The sequence below is a fragment of the Xenopus laevis genome, chromosome 4L (genome assembly GCF_017654675.1).
Source record: "Xenopus laevis strain J_2021 chromosome 4L, Xenopus_laevis_v10.1, whole genome shotgun sequence".
NCBI lineage: Eukaryota > Metazoa > Chordata > Amphibia > Anura > Pipidae > Xenopus > Xenopus laevis.
In genome coordinates this window covers 100,643,682-100,665,970 of record NC_054377.1, presented here as the reverse complement: position 1 = coordinate 100,665,970, position 22,289 = coordinate 100,643,682, and the positions used below count along the sequence as shown (strand labels likewise).

General features: G+C 36.4%; 1 protein-coding gene across 1 annotated transcript; it reads left to right on the top strand.

Annotated features, from left to right (window-relative positions):
- Positions 1–1,617: 1,617 nt before the first annotated feature.
- Positions 1,618–20,797, top strand: ephx4.L (epoxide hydrolase 4 L homeolog). The gene is made up of 7 exons (XM_018258579.2): positions 1,618–1,876; positions 6,316–6,401; positions 9,308–9,465; positions 10,874–11,002; positions 15,915–16,018; positions 18,213–18,361; positions 20,334–20,797. Exons 1-7 carry the CDS (start codon positions 1,667–1,669, stop codon positions 20,566–20,568), a joined length of 1,071 nt encoding a protein of 356 aa, XP_018114068.2. The 5' UTR covers positions 1,618–1,666; the 3' UTR covers positions 20,569–20,797.
- The last annotated feature ends 1,492 nt before the right edge of the window (positions 20,798–22,289 follow it).

Sequence of the window (22,289 nt, the reverse complement as noted above, 5' to 3'; positions counted from 1 at the left end):
GGGAATTGAATGGATTTTTTAATTTTTTAAATTTTTTCGATTTATTTGATATTCTGGACTTTAAACAAATGGAAGATAAATGGAGAGTCTGAAGGACTAACTACAGACATTTTTAATGGACTGAACATGCTTTTCACTTAATTACCTTAATTGGGTTCCACCCACAACATCCCCCCCCCCTTCCCTCCTTTTTCTACACTATATCACTATGTGTTGTATAGGTCACAGACAGGTTGAGAAAGGGCCCAGTGGGGTCCGAAATGTTGCCTTGCATGTATCTACTTTGTTTGGGGCCAATAAAGAAAATTTGATGCACTGATCTTCAAGTGTGGTGTGCTACAGTGTACCTGGTTTGCTACATGTATTATTGGATCACAGACGGATGATCCTCTCACTGCTAAAGCACCCTACCCAGCAAAAAGGGTTTTCTACAGATGGAAGCTCTCCATATTTGTGTGGATTTTCAGATAAAGACTTTTCCATCCTTGGGGTTTAATAAATTCTAAAAGAATTTGTGATTTTTTTAAAATTATGATTTTATATTTAAAAAATCACAAATTTTTCGTGCTTTTTGCATTTGGAGTTTAGTAAATAACCCCCTTAGTGTCAGCAGTAAGGCTGTGCCTTGCCTTTACAATAAACTTGGATACCTTCTGGAACAGGCAAAATGTATGTATTTATCAAATAATTAAAAAAATATTTCCCTATTCACTGTGATGATAAAACAATACCTTGTACTTGATCCAAACTAAGATATAATTAATCTTCATTGGAAGCAAAACAATCCTATTGGGTTTATTTAATGTTTAAGTAATTGTTTAGTATACTTAAGGTATGGAGATCCAAATTACTTGAGACCCCTATCTGGAAAACCCCAAGTTCCGAGCATTCGGGGTTAAAGGCTCCATACCTGTATATAATAGTACACTACTCCACATATGTATAGTATATATTTTATGCTATATATATAGAGAGAGGGAGAGATATTTAAATATGATATATAGAAAAAGCACATGCAGCTAGTGCTGCACAATACATGTATGGTAGGTAGGCGATACAGTTGAATGTATATTATGAAGGGTTTTCACTCCCCCTTTTTTACTACTTTTATTAGTAGTCTGCAGACTCTGTATGATCTCCAATATTCTTGAAGATCTCTAGGATGCTTTTTTATCAAGGTGGGCACCCTTAGAAAGGATCACATTGCAGGCAACGCCCATCTATAATGAAGGCATTTGTGTTTTAGGAACTCTGCCAAACTATTGCTGAACCCCCAGGATTGGCCAGAACCAGCAACTTTGACTAAAGGTGAATGTAACCGTAGGCTGTGGGTAAGTGAAAAAAGAATTAGACCCTTAAGTTTTGCTTTCTTTTCTTTGTGAGTTAAAACAAACCTTTATCGAAGGAATGAATACATTTAATTAAATGTAAACCACAGATGGAATAGAGTGGCACTAGGTTTGGTAACACCAGCCAAATGCAGCCAAGTAAGAGCTTACACCATATAAAGCACTGGCCCTTTAAAAGGCATTGGGAGCTGTCCATAGTGCTGAAATCACTCCCTTCTACTCTTCTCCTGCCTCCTCCCTCTTGTTTCCATGACTCCCCCTGCTCAGCTTTCCCTGCCAGTCGAAGCTGTAGCTCCTGCTGGATACTTGGGCACAGCATGTTTGCTCTGCCTGGCTGCCTGCGCGCTGCGGCGTTCTGGGGGTTTGTGTACTCCTACAGCCTCCTCTGCACCTGCATTGCCCTCCTCAAACTTCTCTGCAGCATCCTAATGAGGCCACAGATAACATTCCAGAGGATTAGCAGGGAGGTCACACCAAGCTGCCTGAATGATCCATTCCTTGGCACACACTGCTATGTGCGGAACAAGGTAGTGCATTTGTAGATATTATGTAATAAAATAGGATGATTTTTCAGTAGGGATTTAACAGATATCTATTTGCAGATCAGATCTTCAAAACAATAAAGTGTAAGTTATCCTTTGCATCTCTTGTGTAATACCACCTCTGTGCAGGTCTGGATAGGGCTACAGAGTTCCTACTTGCATGTTATGTAGTTTGTGCACATGCAGGTTAACACATTCTTTATGATGTATAGTGGGAATTAAATGGCTTTGATCATTCATTCCTCGCCATGCTGTAAGTTATTTAAGTGGTGTATTGAATAAGGCAGTGTTGGTGCAGCTAGCCTTTTGCTCCTTGAGGAATCACACTAGTATAGAAATCCCTGGTATAGACAGGGTTAAGCATTTCTGCCAACCATTTGCCTACAGATATTGTGCAATGTGTGAGCATGGCAGCAAATATCCTCCCATCATTTCCACACCAGTAGTTGCCTAACAACGTTATTGTTAGGTTTAGATTAGGTACCTCAGGACAGCAGGCAGCACTGAAACATATACATGCCCATAAAAATACAATGCATGCTATCACTGCCAATACAAAACAGAAAGGCTTTTAAGTTCTGGAAGTCCTTCCTAATCTGTGCATTCTGTTTTTCCACTTGACTATGTAATAGGGGCAGTTGATTGTATTAGGAATATAGCTGGGATTTCTGATGTCAGTTCTATCAACTGAATAATATGCTGGTTCCAGGGTTCTCACAGCAGACACCTACTATATAACATATGCGCTCTCATTCCACATAGATGTTTATTTTTATCCATCAGGTCCCTAAATGATATAGTAAATTGCAGTGTGTGATTTTTGCATTCCAGTCATTCTGAATTGCTTGCCTTCTCATATGCTACAGAAGTAACATTGTGCACTTGATATCTGGAAGGTGCTGGAAATAAATTTTATTAAAAAAATATGTAGGCAGCCCTTCAGCAGTTAGGAGGATCCTTATCTCTACATGTGCTCATCAATCAGCCCATTTGGGCCAATCATATTTATACACTGCTTTTCCCATTATTGTGCTTTTACGTCTCTGAGCACGTAGCAGTTTTGCAGGTCACCTTCTCTCCCTGTCTGTTCATTGCCACGTTAGTGGAATAACAATTTGATCTGCCAAGTTGACTGTAAACATGCAGCATGCCTTCTCATTCAAGCAATTACTGAGCCTTAGTAGCAATTAGTTGTTCAATTGTCATCACAAGTGGAATCTGTCAGGGAAGCTCAAAAACCTATTAGACACTTGACCATCTTATTAGCAATCATAATACGGCTTTTGTTCCCCAGTGACATTCAGGAAATTCCTCTCCTTTCTCTCAAGGTTAGATGTTCCAAGACCACTCCTTCAGCCTAAACAACTACAATGCATTTCTAATTAATACACTAGTGAAATTGCCTAGGCAATCTATTAATATTTAATGGGAACATAGTGTTTCTTTAGCCAAGGACAATGTTCATAACACACTGCAGCTGGCATCTACAGTAGATCTGGCCCTAAGGATAAATGTACAGGCTGGGCAGCAGACCAGATTATTAGAAATCATATTGGGATTTATTCTGTATTTCTAGGAAGATGCAACTGGCTCTTCTTAACGCAGGCACCATACAGTGTCATCTATTACAGGACTTGATCATGGAACATTGTTGCAAAAAAAAAAAAAAAAAATAGTTTGGAATGGAAATTTTTGTTAATTCTAAAAATTCATATTTTCCTTTTAAAGAATAACATTTAGAGATTTTACAATGAGGGCCTTTGTTATATTTTTAGTGAATCATGCACATTTTTTCTTTGCATCTGTGCCTATCTCCTGGGCCTTTGCAATTGGCAGCATTTGGGGCTCACAGAGGTCTTAGAAACCTTTTTTGCTGTTACAGAATTCCGATTTTTATTTGCAACATTTTGATGGAATGCTGCTGGGAATGGATGCTAGTGCTGCTTGTAAACTTGTGCCCTGGATTTGTCTTGGGAACTTTGCAAGGGGCAAGGTCTTAGTAGTAAAGCAACTAATGATGATAGAAAAATTCTGAGGTATACACAATAATCCCATTCCAACAGATCTTAGTGAGGAATTTGTAAGCACTGAAATAACTCATAACAGGCACATAGTGCTGGATCATGTTTTCTTCTTCCAACATGAATAGACAGATTCAGTAGATGGTGTTTATTAGCCCTGCCAATTCAATTGATTCAATTATTTATATTTCGAATGCAACGAATCCAGGATTCAGGTTTGGGATTCTGACAAGATTCAGCCTTTTTGAACAGGATTCAGATTAGACCGAATCCAATGCCTGGTTGAACCGAATCCAAAAAGTCATGACTTTTCATCACACAAACAAGGATTTCTTCGTACCTTTTTTACTCTCTTTCCCCCTTGTTACCCTAATTTACATATGCAAATTAGGAATTGGGTTTGGTATACAGCCGAATCTTTAAAAAAGGATTCGGGATTTGACTGAATCCTAAAATAATGGATAATCCCCCAACCAGCAATGTCAAACTGCAAAACTGGGGCCCACCAGAAAACCTGACCTAAAGACCTTGAATATTGTTAAGTAGTTGGGTCTGGGCTAAATTGGAAGCAGCTAGTAGCTTTTTAACATTAATCTACGGGTTAAGCACAAAACTAGGGCCCACTGGTTCTCTGGTGGATCAGTTCGACCCTGCTGACCAGTTACCTCTTGTTAATGTTAACAGCAATTAGGGTTGGCACCTGGCTGGTATTTCACTGCCCTAGCAAGTAAAATACTAGATATGGGCCAGGGCCGGTAAAAATTTACTGTCAATGTATTTTCCAGTAAATTTGTAATCCCTAGTTGTGCTGCATGTAATCCACTCCAATTCCACTTCCTCCTACATCATGCCCATTACCTTTTTAATCCTGTTTCCTCGCCAATTCTCGATCCATTTCAAATGCCAGTGTTACAGACCTGTTCCCTTTGCATCATAATCCCACCCCCTTGTCATTGATCTGCCCCCTCTCTCTGTTCCTCCCCTGCTCCTATATATATAAGGGCCCAACCAAAAAGTGAAAACCCTAACTCCATTGTATATTTAAAAAATAGAGACAGACTTTGTAGCCTTTCCAATAATCTGGGGGTTCCAAAGTGTTGAAGACCATTTCTGTGTGATATCCTATTGCAAGTTAAATGTAAACATTTCTTGATATGAGTCAAGAGTGAGAAATCCCTTTCAGTATACACATCACATATCTTAATTAAAATTGTGTTCATCCAAAAATATATGTACAACTTCAGCAGTCGGTAATGTGCTTATCATAACAAGGACACATACCATAGGCATGAGTAGGTCATGTCAGCTGTTTGTGTTTTTAATCTTGCAGGTCAATGAATGAAAAGCAGAATGGAATGGGATTGTAGTTTCCGTTGTTCCTGCTACATAATGGGTAGAAACACCTTGGTGCAGTTGTTTTGACATACAAAAGCAGCTGAATAAACTCAAAACACATTATTAATAACTGGTTAAATGTGTATTTTGAGAGAATTCTAGTTCTCTCTATGATCCTGCCACAGTTAACATTGTAGATGTTTTTTGCATCCCCTGTGGAGACCTGATGTGGGGATCAATAGAAGGGTGGTGAGAGCTGACCTTTTGAAGGCCGCATAAGTGTGAACACTAGTATGCACTTCCTATTATATACAGTAGAGATATTTTAGAGAGAAGTATATTTTAAAACTATAGCACATGTTCTGCATATGCTATGTACAGTAATTGCTTAATTCCTAAAAGAAGTGGTTGGTATTTTTGATGAAGTAAAAAGGGTCCTACGCCCAAAAACAGTTTTTGCAGGTGTATTTAAATATAATTGATTTTCATATCATTATCTGTCTGGCTGTTTACATCTTCTGCACTACTGGCTCTGACTCCTGAAGCACTATTGCAAACCAGCTGAGTAACAGACCTGGAGGAGAATTGAATCCTGTAACACTGATGATTCAGCTGCAGTGACATGTACACATACTGTAACTTTAAAACCATTTGAAATGTTAAATTCATGTATGAGTTGCTTAAAACTGCATTATATTTCATTATACTTATACCAACTTTCATTTAAACAAACACAAAGCAAGAATAAAGTTTATCGACCTTTACAAGTACTTTATCAAGGTCACAAAGGCAATCACTATGCCTTAAACACAACATTTAGGGGCTGATTTATTTTGAGTTTTTGAATGAAAAATAAATTTTTTGAGTTTTTAAAAAAAAAGACTAACATTTTTCAAGATTTATTATACCCGACCCTGGAAATAGCTTAAATCTGAAAAAACAACATTTAAAACCTGTCTAGGTCATGTAGAAGTCAATGGCAGAGGCCTTGAAACATTTGAAGATATATATAGCCACGTCTCCATCTAACCGATTTAATAACAGGTATTTTTCTTTTCCAAACCTCAGGATTCTGGATTACGATTCCACTATGTTGCTGCTGGAGAAAGAGGGAAACCGCTGATGCTACTATTACATGGGTTTCCAGAGTTCTGGTAAGATACAGTTTTCATACTACAAATTTTACAGTATTGTCCACCCTGCAGCTATGAAAATACAATCAGAATATAAAGCCATCTGTCTGTGTAGCTTGGACTGTTTGTAGTGTATAACAAAGGTTTCCCATAGTGTGGAGCAGAGCCATAAGTTGGTTTCACAAACAATTAAGTTATTTTGAATGACACATTACAGTTATTCCTGCACACTCAGGTGTATCGAACCACCATATACGTACATAAATGCCTACATAAATGCCTATCACCAAACCACAGCAAGGCAAAACCTGAATATACAGGTCATAATTGTAATGTAATAACATATACACTCATCCTATAAATTCAAAAGCCTTTTGCTGTGTCCAAGGATTAGAGAGGTGATAGTGCCACTCAATCGATTTTTTTAACCACTTCATTAACTTGTTTTTGTGCGTGAATTTTGAGGTACTTGGGATATAACAGAAATAGGCCTAGGAATATTCATTTTATTTAATTTTTTTGGGATGTTTAGATGATTTACCACACTCATCCAGACACTTTGAAATAATTGCATTCATACAAGTCTGGATGCATATATTGAAATCCCCATTAGTCAGTTCCTATAATCTGAACTGTTTACCTTTTCGTCCACCAACTTTATCATCATTCACTTTACTTTTTATTCTGATGTTTTATTATTTCTACAGTCTATTTAAATGTATTCCAATGAGGTTTTAAGCTTCATTTTATGTTCTGGTGTAGTGGAGGTCATGCAGCGTTTTTACCCATGAGCCACATTTAAAGGTAAGAAAGTTTTGGAGAACCACACAGGTCTGAATACATTCATGAGTGTTGCCAAATTAAGATTGTGATTGACTATTTTGTAGCCCCATGTGGACTGCCAGCATGCAGGATGCATTGTTTGGCACTGTCCTTGTCTCTATGTCTCCTGTTCTGAGAGCAACATCAAAAGTGAGCAAGATGTCATCATAAGTCGCTGCCTGGGGATTACCATATAGACAGTATTATACTAATAAAATGTGCTATTAGTTTATTTTTAACTTTTTTGTGCTTTATTATTTAAATTTGTTTCAACTTTCAGCTTTGTAATTTAAGCTATTTGGTTGCTATGGCTCATTCACCCTACCATCTATGCAGCCATTCAGAAGTCAGATCGGAAACTGAGGACCTTAACAGAAACATGAGCACTAATGAAGAATAGCAAAAAAAGTGTCCTGGCTAATCTCTCTCAGTAAGCCCTACAACCAGAGACCAGAGTATTTTCAAATTGAGCCTGGGAAGAGTCAGAATAGAAATATTAAGAAATCAAAACCCATAGAAAAGAAGAACATTCTTTGAAAAGATTCTTAAAAGCTGTTATAATGTGCTAAAATTTGATGCAAAGGCAAACTTTCCCTTTAAACTTATTATATACTTTTAGGTGCGCATTTATAAGTTTATAAGTTTGTTTCTTCCTTTGCAATGTCCACATCTTTGTTCTTTCAAATTCTGTCCATGTCATCTCTTATTTGTAGAGTAGGGGCTTTCTCTGTGTGATTTCTTTGATTCTATTCTCTAGTTATTTTGTTGAGTAAGCTTATATAAGGTCCAGAAGTTTATAAAAGACTTTATAACGATAATGAGTGGGTGAGCAAAAGCAGACAGCCACACTGGATCATGTGTTGAATAAATTGCAGAAAATGTATTTAGAAATTACATTTCACATTAAGGAAGGCCTTGCATGTGCCTAACAGGGGCAATTTATTATTCTACATTTTATTCAGCACATGTCCCAGTGTCCCTGTTGGTCTTCAAATTCATGGTAAAATTCCACTTTCTTGGATTGTCCTTAAGCAGCACAGGGACGGATGGGTTAAAGCACCCTTCCCTTCAGGACGCAGGATGACAATGAAAAAATATCAAGGTGGGAGGATGCCCCCCTCAGCCCTTCTCTACCCTGCATTAACCCCTCTTCCATCAGTTCTTTGTCTTCCTGCTTCCCAGAGGTAAGAGTTTGGGGAGCTCTGCTCCCTGCTATACATTTTACTTTTATTTTGATATATATTTTGCCTTTGGATGCGATCTGAGCTGAAGGCTACTTCAGGGGAGTCAAGGCATGCGTGGGTGCTGTTCTCCCATAGGATGGTCCATAGGCATGCTGTAGTGCTGCTGAGTCCCCCTCATCCACCTGGAGTGGTGGCAAGTCCCTTTATGACATGCAACAGCGCTGTCACAGGGACTGATATACGACTGCATAGCGTTCAAAATCCGAAAGTGGAGATAATTACTATAAACTAGTGTAACTGAATCAAGAGAACTTCTCATGTATCTGTTATCGAGAAAGCTCAGAATTACAGGAAGGCCCTCAGTGATAGACTGCATTTTAAGCAAATAATTCTACTTTTAAAAAAGTATTTCCTTATTCGCTGTAATAAAAATAATAATAATAAAAATAATAATAAATAGCACCTTGTAGTTTTTGATAGCTAAGCTGCATGAATCCTTATTGGTGGCAAAACAATCCTAGTGGTGTTAATTAATGTTTAAATTAATTTTAGCAGACTTGAGGTATGATCATACAATTTCTGGAAAGATCCATTATGCTCAGATCCCAAGCATCCGATTAATAGATCCTATATACCTGTACTGGCTATGGACATTGTGGTGTGTATTGCTTTTTCTGAGGTCAAGATACTAGTGTTCCAACAAGGGATTATCCCTGGATAACCAGAACACCCCACATAAAATACAGCAACCAATCAACCTCAAATGTTGGTATGATACACTTTTCAACCTTATCAGCTCTGTGGTTTGGAGATGCAGTGGTAACAAGTTTGGTAACAAGTTTGGTGAGAATTACATAAGTAGCAAAATTTGAGGGCAGTCCTGACATCCATCTGTTTCTATCTATGTTCAATCCTATGTAGGTATTCCTGGCGTCACCAGTTACGGGAATTTAAGAGCAAGTATCGGGTTGTGGCACTTGATTTAAGAGGATATGGAGAAACAGATGCACCTGCTAATAAAGATACCTACAAGCTAGACTGCATCATTGTGGATGTAAAGGAAATTGTGGACTCATTGGGTAACTATAGAAATACTATTTACAATTGCAAGATTTGCTCCATAAAATAGCTCAACACAAATTAACAACATTTAACATGAGGAGCCAATACAAAAGTTGCCAGTTACTTGTGGATATACTGTTCCCTTTTTTAAATTAATCTACAATAAATATTTTAAAATTTTAACTTAATTTTCTGTGGATCTTTCTGAGTACCTGACACCCCTCTTTTTGTACTTTGCTGGTTTATCCGCTCCCTACGCTGAGGGTCTGGGACTGGTGCACCTGGAAAACTTTTTTTAAGTGGTGTGTAATTGACATTTTGGGTCCCCCTTTTTTGGTGGTTTAATATTGTTGCCAGTTACTTGCCAAGCTTTACTAAAACTGTAAAAAAAGTGTTCATCATGGTTTCCTTAAAATAGCTTTTTTCTCTCATTTATTTCGCTGTTGTGGAACTACAACACACAGAGCCCCCTTAAAGACATAGGAGCTGGATTTCTACCTGTGATTTTGTTGATGAATTAAATGCTAAGATATACAATTAGTGTGAACGCAATATTTGACTCAGAACCTTTATGCAATCCTTTCCTTGATTATTGTATTTTGTGCATTAAAACTGAATTACATTTCATTTCCAATATTTTCAATCTTTTACTGGATAACATGCCTTTTTCACTGTCTATTGATTAAATGCTTGCTCGCCAAGGTATTATTCCTCATAAACAACAGGTCATTAATTTCAAGCATTGCTGCATTGCTGTGACCTTGAACTATATTTCTAGCCTTAGGCAAGCATTTTAAGACTGAGCATTTAATACGTTTTTTAGTATTGTCTTTTTTCCAGTAATACTATACCTATTTTGAAAATCATTACTGTGTCACACCCATAAGCTGTTTTCCTGGAGGTGACTCTATTATTATCACTATTATTAGTATTTATTTGTTTAAACCCTTATTATCCGTGCTCCCCTATGCAAGTGCAAAGTAAATTGGACTCAGAAACAATCACACTTAGAAAATCAGGTTTTCATGACCTACCAATAATATTTCAAATAATGTCAGTATGTCAGTCTTAAACAAAATATTTTTAAATATACTGACACCTTTTACAGTAATGAGCAATAAAAGATTTTGTTTAGAATGCCATACAAAAAGAACCATTTGAATTAGTATGCAGCACAGACCATAATATGATTTATGGAAATTCTATAGTGTTCACATGCTGCAGTACTGAGTCATGATGGTTGATCACAGATCTTAACCTGGAACGCTCAGCCTATACTGTGCTCACCACTCTTTATTCCCACATCCCTTTTATTGCATATATTTCATGTATTCTATTATAGAATAGTTACTCTGTGGTTAATTGTGATGGTTGCAAAGAGTAAATGGTCTATTTATTGATGCTTTCCAATCTCTGTTTATACAGGTTACACTAAATGTGTCCTTATTGGTCATGACTGGGGTGGGATGATTGCTTGGCTAATTGCTATTTGTTACCCAGAGATGGTTACCAAGCTGATTGTTCTAAGCTTTCCACACCCAACTGTATTTACTGGTGAGTTGGAAAATCAGTTTTTTTCCACTGAAATATATGCTATAGATTCTAGAAATCTTGATATAGAATGTGTGTCTTATTTTAATCCTTTTAAGGGCAGGGTTGCTTCTCACGGCTGTAAAAATTACAGAAATCATTACAACACATTTGCTGCATGCCATACTACAAACAGTACATGTTGCCAAACATTAACTGGAATGATTTAGATCTTTTAATTGTGAATGAAAAAACAATGTATACCTGAAGCCTATCAAGTAATTATAGGAAATCAAAGAAGAAATATAGTGAGAAGTAGAGTTGCTAAGTGTTTTATAGGTGGGGAACTAATTTTTGCTTCTTTTATAATTTTGATGGCAGAATGACAACATGGGGCAGCAGCTTATACATATGGATGAGTCTTGCTGTACTATTTGAAGAGAAATTTGAATTAAGCATAGTATAAATATAGAAATATGACACTTACAATGTGGGATATGAGAAAGCTGATCAACACTGTCCCTTCCCAGTGAGGCTTGTGTCATTGACATCATATTTAACTAGTAGGCTGCAAAAGAACAGAAGAATGTGAAAACAAGATATGAAGTACCCCAAAAGACACACAAAGCAGATATCAGATTTTCAGAGAAGTTGTCTCAGAGAGAGGTGTCGGAGAAATCTAGTATTTGAAATGGGAACCTGTGATCAGCAGTGTAAGATCCAATGGAGATATAGTATTGGTATACAAATATACACAACTTATTTTCCTGTTCGTTCAATGTGTCTTTTGTCCATTTCCCAGTCTTTAAAGGGGAACTATCTCAAAAATGAAAATTTAATATAAGCTTCATCATACTGAAATAAGAAACTTTCTAAATAAAATCAATTAAATATTCTGCATTCTGCAATTTTATCTTCACTATCCCTCACTCAGCATCTGTTTCTCTTCATTCTATCTTCTTGCAGCAGTTGGGTGTCAGATATTGATTGACAATTAGATCCAATATATCTAATGGATCTAATGGGTGGGAGGGGGGCTTCCTTTCCCAGCAGATGAATTAGAGCTCACTCAAATAACTGATTCCAGTAAAAACCAAATCTAACAAAAACTGCCTTTTGCACAAATCCTGAATGTAGAGAGATATGCTGTCTGGTAATTTTAATAGAGTGAGCTCTAATACATCTTACAGCTTATATTAAATTTTCATTTTCACGATAGTTACCCTTTAAGGATGGACTCATATTATTGGGTCTATTTATTATGCTGTGTAAAAAGTGGAGTAAAGCACTAACAATGACTTTGCCCAGAGCAACCAATTGGCAATTAGATTTCAACTGTTAGAAAACAAAAGCAAAGCTCTGATTGGTTCAACATCACCGGTAATGTTTCCCTCCACTGTTTACACAGCATGATAAATAGACCCCTATGTTGTTCTTATTCTGAGGCCTATTAGAACTAAGAGAGCAGAGAATATGAAGGGTAATTTGTCTTACTATATACTGCCAGAGCAAAGACACTATTAAATAAGAACATTTTCCAAATGTAATGGAGATAAATGTTCTCCATGAATTCAAAGCTCCACAGAATCAATCCCATCACAAATGATAAAATCCCTTGTGTAAACAAGGCAAAGGGTAGGGAGATGTTTGTGAACAGAAAATGGATCTGTGCAGTATTTACCTTCTGTGATGCCATAATTCCTGTTTTCATTGTATAGGTTTTCTTTCTAGTTTTCTTCATGACCGTCTTTGTAGATAATTATATGTGCAAAAAAAGCTGAAACTGAATAAATATTCTGGAAAGTGGATAAAAAGTGAGTGAATGACATCCAGTTTCATGTACACAAATTCAGATCCCCTTTTCAGCTCTACCTTGGCCATTGTTTGCACACTCAATTTAGTTGGGTAGATTGTATTGCATATATGCGATGTATCTATCATTTCAGCTGGCTCCACTCTACAACTATACATAGTTAACAAAATCATTTTTGATAAATGTTTTTATTATTTGATAGCATTATTTTTCTAATCTAATCTATTTGTTAAATCTAGTGGATAAAATAATGTCCACTGAATGGAAGAAACATAAATATGCAGATTGAGACGGGTCTGTCTCAACTAATAATGCAAATATGTTTTACAAAGAAAAAAAACCCAATCCTGCTCTAAAAATTTTATATACTGCATTTTTAAGACATTTGTAGTTTGAAAATTGTCTGCACTCGTTGCTTTTGTTTGAGGTGCACAGTCAAAAATATGTACAATTTTGTAGTTAGGACTAGCACACTCTAGAAGTGTTGTTCATGCTATAATAAGCACATGCCATTATTATTGATGGTGTTGGTCGTGTCTTCAATATTTGAACCATTTACCATGCATCCAAGACAAGCATTGGAATAGTGTGCCACCAGAAGTTGAGATATATATATATATATATATATATATATATATATATATATATATATATATATATATATATAATACACAAAAGCCATGAATATCTTGTAGATTATATCCTTATAAATGGTGAGTACTGATGTCATCAATTATAAATGGTGAGTAATGATGTCATTTCTGTCACATGACTCATTAAAACTTATTAGATATTAGAAGTTACCTCGGAGTTCCATTACCTGTATAATGAAATGGTATAATGAATTGTCATGAAACTCCTCAGTAACTTATAATAGCCTTATAATTTACAAGAGGGGGTACATATAATATGCTGGCACTCGTGTAACAGATCCCATTTGTTGAAAGAAATCTACACTCTTGGGTCTTATTGTGGTCAAAAGATGATTTCAAGTGGTCAAAAGATGATTTAAATCCAAATCCAACATTCTGACTGTTGGAGGATACAACCAATAGTGTGAACCTAGTATAAATACCCTCCGTCAAAATAAAATTAAGTATCCTTTGCTCCCATTCACAGCAATATAATCTCAAATCATAGTAATGGGAAAGAGTCCATTAGGAGCAGAAGTTCTGCTGCTAAAGGTGCCTCACAACAAGCACCTCGAAACATGTTGTGGTGAGTAAAGGCACCTTTTGCAGCAGAACCTCTGCACCTAATGGTATCTTTCCCATTTCTATGATTTGAGGATGGAGGCAGGGTATCTTGTTCTTATAGACCCCATTGGCCCATCTGGGGTGTGTGGTGGTGGAAGGTATAGCCATAGAAATCCTCTTATTAAACGCCCTCCCACAGTGCTTGGGTGGCAGGTCAAGTATAAGATTTCTCTGGTACAGATGGACCTTGTTGGTCCACAAAATTAAAGCATTGGCAGGGCAAACTTGTGAAAGTGGCTTATGAGAGGGAGGGAGCAAATGAGAGTTGAAGCTAGCTTGTTGTTGTGGGTTGACATATGGAGAGATGGCACACAGGTTAGGTGGAATGGCTCATGGAAATAGAGAAGATGGAGTGGAAAATAGCTCAATGGGAATGGGGAAAGATCAAGACAATTTGAGGGTAAGAGATGGTGGAGAACTGCAAGTGTGGGCTTGAGAGGGAATAGCATATGTCTGGGGAAACATAAAGAGAGGAAACTGCCAAAGTAGAATAAAAGAGGAAGGTTTATGACGGAGACAAAGAGAGCGTCTGTTAATCAAAGTGAAAAATACCAGGAAGCCAATGGAAATGTAAAATAAACTAAATAAATGCAGAGGCATATAATAGTTAAATATCAGTGCTTTAAATTATGGTCCACTGGTCCATACAGTGCTTTTAAATGAACCTTAAGTAAACCTTCTAGTAAGATCTGTACTTACTAAAAGTGGGAGAAACACAGCAGACATGTATCTTCCTAAGGCAAGTATGAGATTTTATAATTCAACTATATGAACAGCTATGTAATGCTGCCTAAATAGTCTATGTATCTCATGTTTAAATTCTAATCAAACAGATACAATACAGGATGCTGTAGTTAAAGGTGTTATTACTGCAATGCAACAAGATTTCTGCTTTTTTTTCATTGTACCAAATGTAGATGTTACATTAAAATGACTGTTTATAGTAGGTAGTGATATTCAGATACAATAAGATACTTAGCTTCAGACCTTTTTCTATTCATCTACCAATCTTCTATTAAAACCACTGCTTAGTTGCTAGGGTAAATGAAATTAGAAAATAAAGGTCAATTGCAAACAACTTTAGAATGCTACTTTTGGTGCATCTGGAGCATGAGGTATTTGTAATAATACCCTCTTATGTGGTATGAGGGTTGGAGATCTCTCCTAGACTCTTATAAATCATTGGGTCTGCATGTCAACTAAAAATACGTTATTTAATAAAATGCAGGATCTGACTCAATTTTGGATATTTAGTAGGCTAAGGTTAACAAATATTCAACTGGAAAGTTTGCAGTAGAAAGATATATATGGCCATTTAAATTTTTCAGAATATGTACTATAGACTATATACTGTATAGTTAAATGCCAGTATTTAACAACTGAAGTGCACAACCATCATCCAACTAATCTGACCAACCTAGAGCAAATCTGCCTGGAAGAATGGGCCGAATCACTCCCAAAGAGTATACAAAGCTGATTTGTAAAAAAAAGATTTTTAGCTGTTATTTCTTTTAAAATGTGGCTCTGCAAAATAGTATTGTGAACATTTTGAGAATTAATACATAATCTAAGGTAGAAAAACATTACACCTTGTTTTCAGGCATACTGCGAGTAAATTACTATTTTTCCTGAAAAATCTCTATGCGTTTTTTTTTGTTGCTGCATTGTTTCATAAAAACAAATTATAGTATATTTATTGCAGCAATAAATGGCATACAAAATATAGGAAAGCATAATCGAGTGCAGAAAGTCACCACATTCCACTTATTTTTCTACTTGGAAATTTATATTTTAATTTATACTTACAAAATCAATAATACTTAGTAGTAATTGGAAAAAAAATAATTAATGGGCGTTTTTGTTTCAGAGTACATTCTACGACACCCTTCCCAATTGATTAAATCTGGTTACTACTTCTTTTTCCAAATGCCATGGTTTCCTGAACTCATGTACACTGTAAATGATTATAAGGTGAGCTGAAAAAAATCTCATTAATTAGAATTTCACACACACACACACACTTTATTTATTCCTTATCAATTTGTCTAGTAACTCAGTCTTTAAAATTCAATGTTTCCATATTCATTTTACAGCTCACTTGAGTTAAGCATAATGTGATTTGGGCATAACATGGTCATTATGACAGTATCTGTCGCATTTTCTTTATTTCATAGTGCAATGTTTGTTGTTGTGTGTGATGCAACAAGACTACACAGAGGTGCATGTGCTGTATTTGTCTCTGCTGTGCTGTTTTCATTAATATATTATACAAGAGCACAAGACAAGCTCTATGTTGTTTTAGAATAAGGGTTGTCTGCATTTCTTCAGCTGCTGTAGAAGAACAACTTACAGTTTTCTAGCCTGGCCAATGTCTAATATATAGACATTCCTTGTATATTTTACAAGCAGTCTTATTTAAGTGCAAAAAATATTACGCTGTATTTATTTATTTGGAAGAGAGGTCAAATATGCTATACAAAATACACCAAGTAATTAGGGGGGTTATTTACTAAAGTCTGAATTCGGAATTTATTATACCTCCGAGGATGGAAAAGTCTGAATCAGAAAATCCATCTTATAAGTCAATCCAGGTTGCTTATAAGTCAATGGGAGAACTCGCAATGATTTATTGACATGCGCTGTGTTTCGTGCAATACCTCAAAGCTTTCGGAGTTTTCGTGAAAAAGGCATACAAAATCTGAGTTTTCAGGTGGAAAATCCGAAAAATCATGAAATTCTGATTTTTTTCTGTAAACTGCATTTTTGGGAAAATCTAATAATGAATAAGCGGAAAAAACCCGTGCAGGGTTTTTGTCAGAACATGTTGATATAAATTTGGACTTTTATAAATAACCCCCTACATGTTATAATGAGCTTTATGAAGTCAAAGGGGAAATAATAGATAAAGAGCAGGAAGAAGGGGTAGGTGGCCATGTACAATTTTACACTGGAACATTAATGTTTTATTTGCTTCTCTATTCTTCTATTTATTCACATCTTAGATAGTCTTAGATAGTCTCTCCCTTTTGAAACGTTCTCTTTTTCTATTCTAAATTTTCCACCTAGTCTCCCCTTGTCCCATGGATCACCCACCATTTCTGCTCTACTCTTCTGAATCATCTTTGCTATTTGATTTTCTCTCCTTTTCTGAAAGGAGAAAACAACACTTTTCTGTTTTCTTCACCCATATGTACATTTTCTATTCCCTTTATACATTTTTGTTATACTAGTCATGCCTCCTCTGTCCCTTCTCCCAAAAACATTCTCTCTTTCAACCCTTTTCCTTGTACATGGGTTTGTATATTTTGTTTGCCCTTCTTTAGCTCGTATCACTTTGATTATTCTGTTTTTACTCTTTCACCTGTCTTCCTTTTTTATAATTTCCTTCTTTTCCACGGCTTCCTCATTTTAACCTTTTCCCTCACCTTTTCACTTGTGTACCTTATTTCACATTCAACATCAAGTTTTAACACATCTGTTTCTGTTTATTTTTGCTGAGAGTTTGCAGGTCCTACTTTTTTGCCATTCTGTGCTACAGACCCACAGAGTTTTAAACAAATACTGCAGGTAGATAGTATAGAATAGCAAAAAAAAAAAATAGCACAGAATCTGCACCTGGTGCCCATAACTGACAAAGTCACAAGGACCACCTGGACATTTCCTGTTATCCCAACAGGCCAGTCCAACCATGTTAACACTTGTCCGGTACTATCTTATTTTTTACCCTTTGATAAATATTCCATTGTACATGTTGTTAGGCAGAGCTGTATCTTTTTCCCCTAGAAACCCACCAGGTACAGACTGATAAACACAATTTTAAAGTCTACTCTCTTCCAGAGAAGTATTTTCCAATAGGGTAACAATATCGTTCATATTTACCAACACCTGAGCAATTATGTTAGATATATTCGAATGTATTTAGATATTTGATCGATTGGTTGCTGTGGGATACCACACTGGGGCAGATCAGCCCAGTTTTAGTAAAGGACTCCCAAATTGTTAATAAACTGTATGCTGTACAAATAAAGTTGTCCATTGAGTACAAAAACAAACATTAAAATATGTATTCCTAGTGCCAATAAACACAGCAGCTATAAACCTTATGGCAAATGGTAATGGAAAAAATGATTCCTTGCTATTTTATTTTCTTCCATTTTACCTACAGGTTCTAAAAGATCTTTTTACCAGCAAAGACACGGGGATTGGAAAGCATGGCTGTAGATTCACAGAAGAGGACATGGAAGCATACCTTTACATTTTTTCCCAGCCTGGAGCTCTGAGTGGACCATTAAATCATTATCGAAACATCTTCAGGTCAGTAGAGCTGTAACTGTTATTCTAGGATGAAAAGGTGTAAGCTATCCATTTCCAGTACAGAATTTTTCATGGTATGAATAACATTACCTCTGTGGCCCTTACAATGGCAAGCATGTCTGAACCTCAGATACTTATTGTAGAAAAATATACTGTACATAAAATATTGCTATTTTACAGGTATTGGGTAGCAGGTTACATGATAGATTATAATAACTGTTTATATACCATTTGAAATGTAAGTATAAGGGAATGCTAGAAAAAAATCACATCATTCCTTGGAAATAAGAAATAGTATGAAAAATGTTAGAGCTAAACTCCATGTCGGATCAGATAGAGTCTGATAAAGTATTTTGTTATGCAGTCAATTTTATATCTGACACTTTATCAAGGGTCGAATTTCAAATTTGAAAAACTTCAAAATTCGAATTCAAAAAGACCAACCGAAATTAAGTTGAAGGGTTTTTTTTGCCCGAATAGGTCAGTTTTCGATTGAATAGGTCCATATTTGGCCAAATTTGAATTGTGCAAAAAAGAGTAATAGCACATTCGATCGAATTCGTATCAAAATTTTTCAAAGTCCACCAATTGACTCCAAATATGTTATAGGAGGTCCCCCCATAGGCTAAAATAGCAGTTTGGCAGGTTTTAGATGGCAAATGGTCGAAGTCGAATTTTAAAAGAGACAGTACATGATAAATCTCTATATTCGAATTTTCAAATTTTTTTCCAATTCGAATCGAATTTGGACTATTCCCTAGTCAAAGTACACAAAAAATAGCTCGAAATTTAAATTTTGCATTCAAAAATTCACCTCAACTTTTGATAAATCTGTCCCTCAATGTATCTCAATGAGAAAAAAACTCTTTCCAAAACAATCAGTTTTTATCTTTTCGGATGAAGATGCAGCATGCTGCAGTTCCATCTGACAGGTGTGTTGTGTTGAATGGCAAAAGTTTCATGTAGTAAGGGAAGGAACTAGGGGTAGTCAGAAGAGGCACGTGCCTAGGGCACAAAGCTTGAGGGGCACCAGGCACATACCTGATTTGCAGGCTTGCAGCCTACCCCTAGTCCAGCAAGTGTTTCCCCGCACGCCCTCTGTAGCACACATTAGTGCACTTCCTTGGTTGCGCACAGCTGCAGTTGGGGGCGAAGTGGCAGGCTTGGTTGCCTGGGAAGCCCAGCTATCCTGGCCCTGCACTGCATGTAGTTTACATATCAAGTTATATTTTAAACCATGTGACTACATCTGACTTTTAGGATGTGCTTCGTTGATCCAACACCATCCTACAAAATTTCCTGTGGAGTTTAGCCCTTAAGGTACACCCTCAACAGGTGTGGTGCAACTTTTAAATGCGGGGCATAAATGTGGTTATGAAAGATGAGGATATTAATAAGCTGTTTTTGGAGTCTAGATGCCAATTTGCAACATAACTGTGAGTGAGGAAAGTGCTTAATTCAAAACATAAGTATTGGATGGAGTTGTTACCACATTATAATGAACTATATGAAGTGCAAGGTGAAATAATACATACAAAGCAGCAAGAGGGGTTAGGTGACCAGTGTTTATAGTGAGTATTGTCTGAGAGGCGTTTTTTGTGTGAAACACACACACAGATTCAAGTTGCATAAGTGTAAGTAAAACAACATGAATATTGCTTGGAAGTATGAAACAAGGAGTCACTATCATAAGACAATGGACTTGGGTAGGACTGCCAACTGTGAAGGAGATACTGTGAATAAAATAATAAGCACATAGCAAGGTATATATTGGGAGATTTACAGGGGCATATTTTATGCAGACTTGGCATGGTCAGCTTGAAACAAGCTTTTAGAATAAACAATGTTGACATATCCAGATGATTAGAATATCAAAACTTGCTCTTTTGTAGGGTTAGTTCATACTGTGTCAATACAGTGGTCTACATGTTATATATTTTTATTTTGGTGTTTGTTTTTTTTCCCCTTAAAGCTGCTTGCCACTGAAACACCACCAGGTTACCATGCCAACCTTACTCTTGTGGGGAGAAAATGATGCCTTTGTGGAAGTGGAGATGGCTGAACTTACCAGAGTCTACGTGAAGAATTATTTTCAGCTATCAGTACTGTCATATGCTAGCCACTGGATCCAGCAGGACCAGCCTGAGCTGGTCAATACATTGATATGGACATTTTTAGAAGAAGACAGATTTGAGATAAAAGACTGACCCAAAAATATAGTCCACTGCTAGTCAGTGCAAACTGTCTACTAGGACATGACATAATAAGAAAAAAGCAATGATCTAACAAAAAGGGCCATACTTAGCTTGCCTCAGTGAACAGTCACTGTACTGTAGGCACAGGGGACCTTTGGCTACCGTATAACTACATCTCCCAGAATTCCTCCTCCAGACGCTGGGTCTTTAGGAAGACCGCTTGAGGTTAACTGTCCTTGCATTACAGTGTCTAATATAAAATCACTGTGTAATTAAACAAAGCAAATTTTCCGAAAAAGCTGTGTCAGTTATAAATGCCAGATTATATAGTAGTAGTATACTTTGCACATTCACCTGCCTTAACATTTCTGAGTTTACACTGTACAACAACAAAAATGATCACTGGGTACTGAATAACTTATTTTATTTACAGATGTAGTGGGGTGCCTTGTAAAACTCTTATGAATACAGGGGTGTTATATTCTAACATAGAGATATTTAATATTTTTTTTCTACTTTTTTTTTCTTTTCCCATAAGTAATTAAGTTTCTCCAGGGGTAAATTAACAATGCCCTAAGATGCAATATGCACCTTGCACCAGATGGTGGGAGGGGTGGGACAAACTTAAACCACACACCAAAAATAAATTTAAAAAAATTAAAAACATAGCATTAGGCATGAGAACGTACCTGTGCATCCCTGGTTAAGCTACTCCATTCTTGCATACCACTCCATTGGCTGAAATCTACCACGGGTGTAGTGACCAAGGAACACTTGAACTTAAATATCCAATAAAAAAAAGAGAAACACACATAGACAGAAGGAATAAAGGTAAATAATGCATAATAATAAAGGAATAAAATGACCAATAAATACTTACTTAAAGCATGTTATACCATATCACTGAAAAGACTAAAAATTATTTACAAATATGTAGAGTTTCAAATGAAAAGAAATGAAACCAAGCAGAGAAGAAAGTCTATTTCGATTTAAGCCATAATTGTGCAGTTGCGTATTGCCTCTTATGTGTTAACATATTGGATTATTCATATATTCTGGTTACCCTATGTTTTGCACCTATTTCATTTCATGTGTATACATTCTTTAACCCCCTCCCTTATTTGTGTCTTTTTATACTATTTTCAAGACCAGCATGCTCATTTACTAACAGGGGCAAAGCTTAAAAATGTGGTGAAATGCACCATTTCCCCCCTGCAATGAAGGATTCTGCAAAATTCTGGACACTGTACTATGTGTCTTGTCAATGACAAGTCTAAAGTACACGCTCCCTTGTGGCCTGGCACCTTATTTATATTAATTGGAGTAACCCATACACAGGAACAAGGCACATGAAAAAGTATTTATACCATTTTAGTGTGTGTGTTTTTTGCCATGCGGCTTTGCCTCATCAGTAAATATTAGTAAATACCCAGGTGTTCTTTGGTCACTCTAACTCTGAAACAGCCTATGGAGTGAAATTTGTCAGGAGGGAAAATATCGCAGAGTTCCAATGGTAAGAGTGTCCTGCCTTTTGTTATTTGTTCCATGTATTTGTCTTTTATTTTGTTGATGGTTTAAAGTTTTGTATTTTTAACACCAAATAAAATGGCATTACTTCCTTCTGTGTTCTAGTATCATTTGAATTCACGGTTTTATTTTGACTATGCATAGTAAAAATATACTGTAGGAAGAGGAGGGTAAAAAACAGGTAAAGGATGAGGGATTGGATGAGA

What these genes read in the sequence shown, in the direction of transcription:
- ephx4.L (XM_018258579.2), top strand. Translation starts at nt 1,667, where the DNA reads ATGTTTGCTCTGCCTGGCTGCCTGCGCGCTGCGGCGTTCTGGGGGTTT. An exon ending in ACTGCTATGTGCGGAACAAG is followed by an intron (nt 1,877 to 6,315) that starts GTAGTGCATTTG and finishes TCCAAACCTCAG; the next exon opens with GATTCTGGATTACGATTCCA. An exon ending in CATTATCGAAACATCTTCAG is followed by an intron (nt 18,362 to 20,333) that starts GTCAGTAGAGCT and finishes TTCCCCTTAAAG; the next exon opens with CTGCTTGCCACTGAAACACC.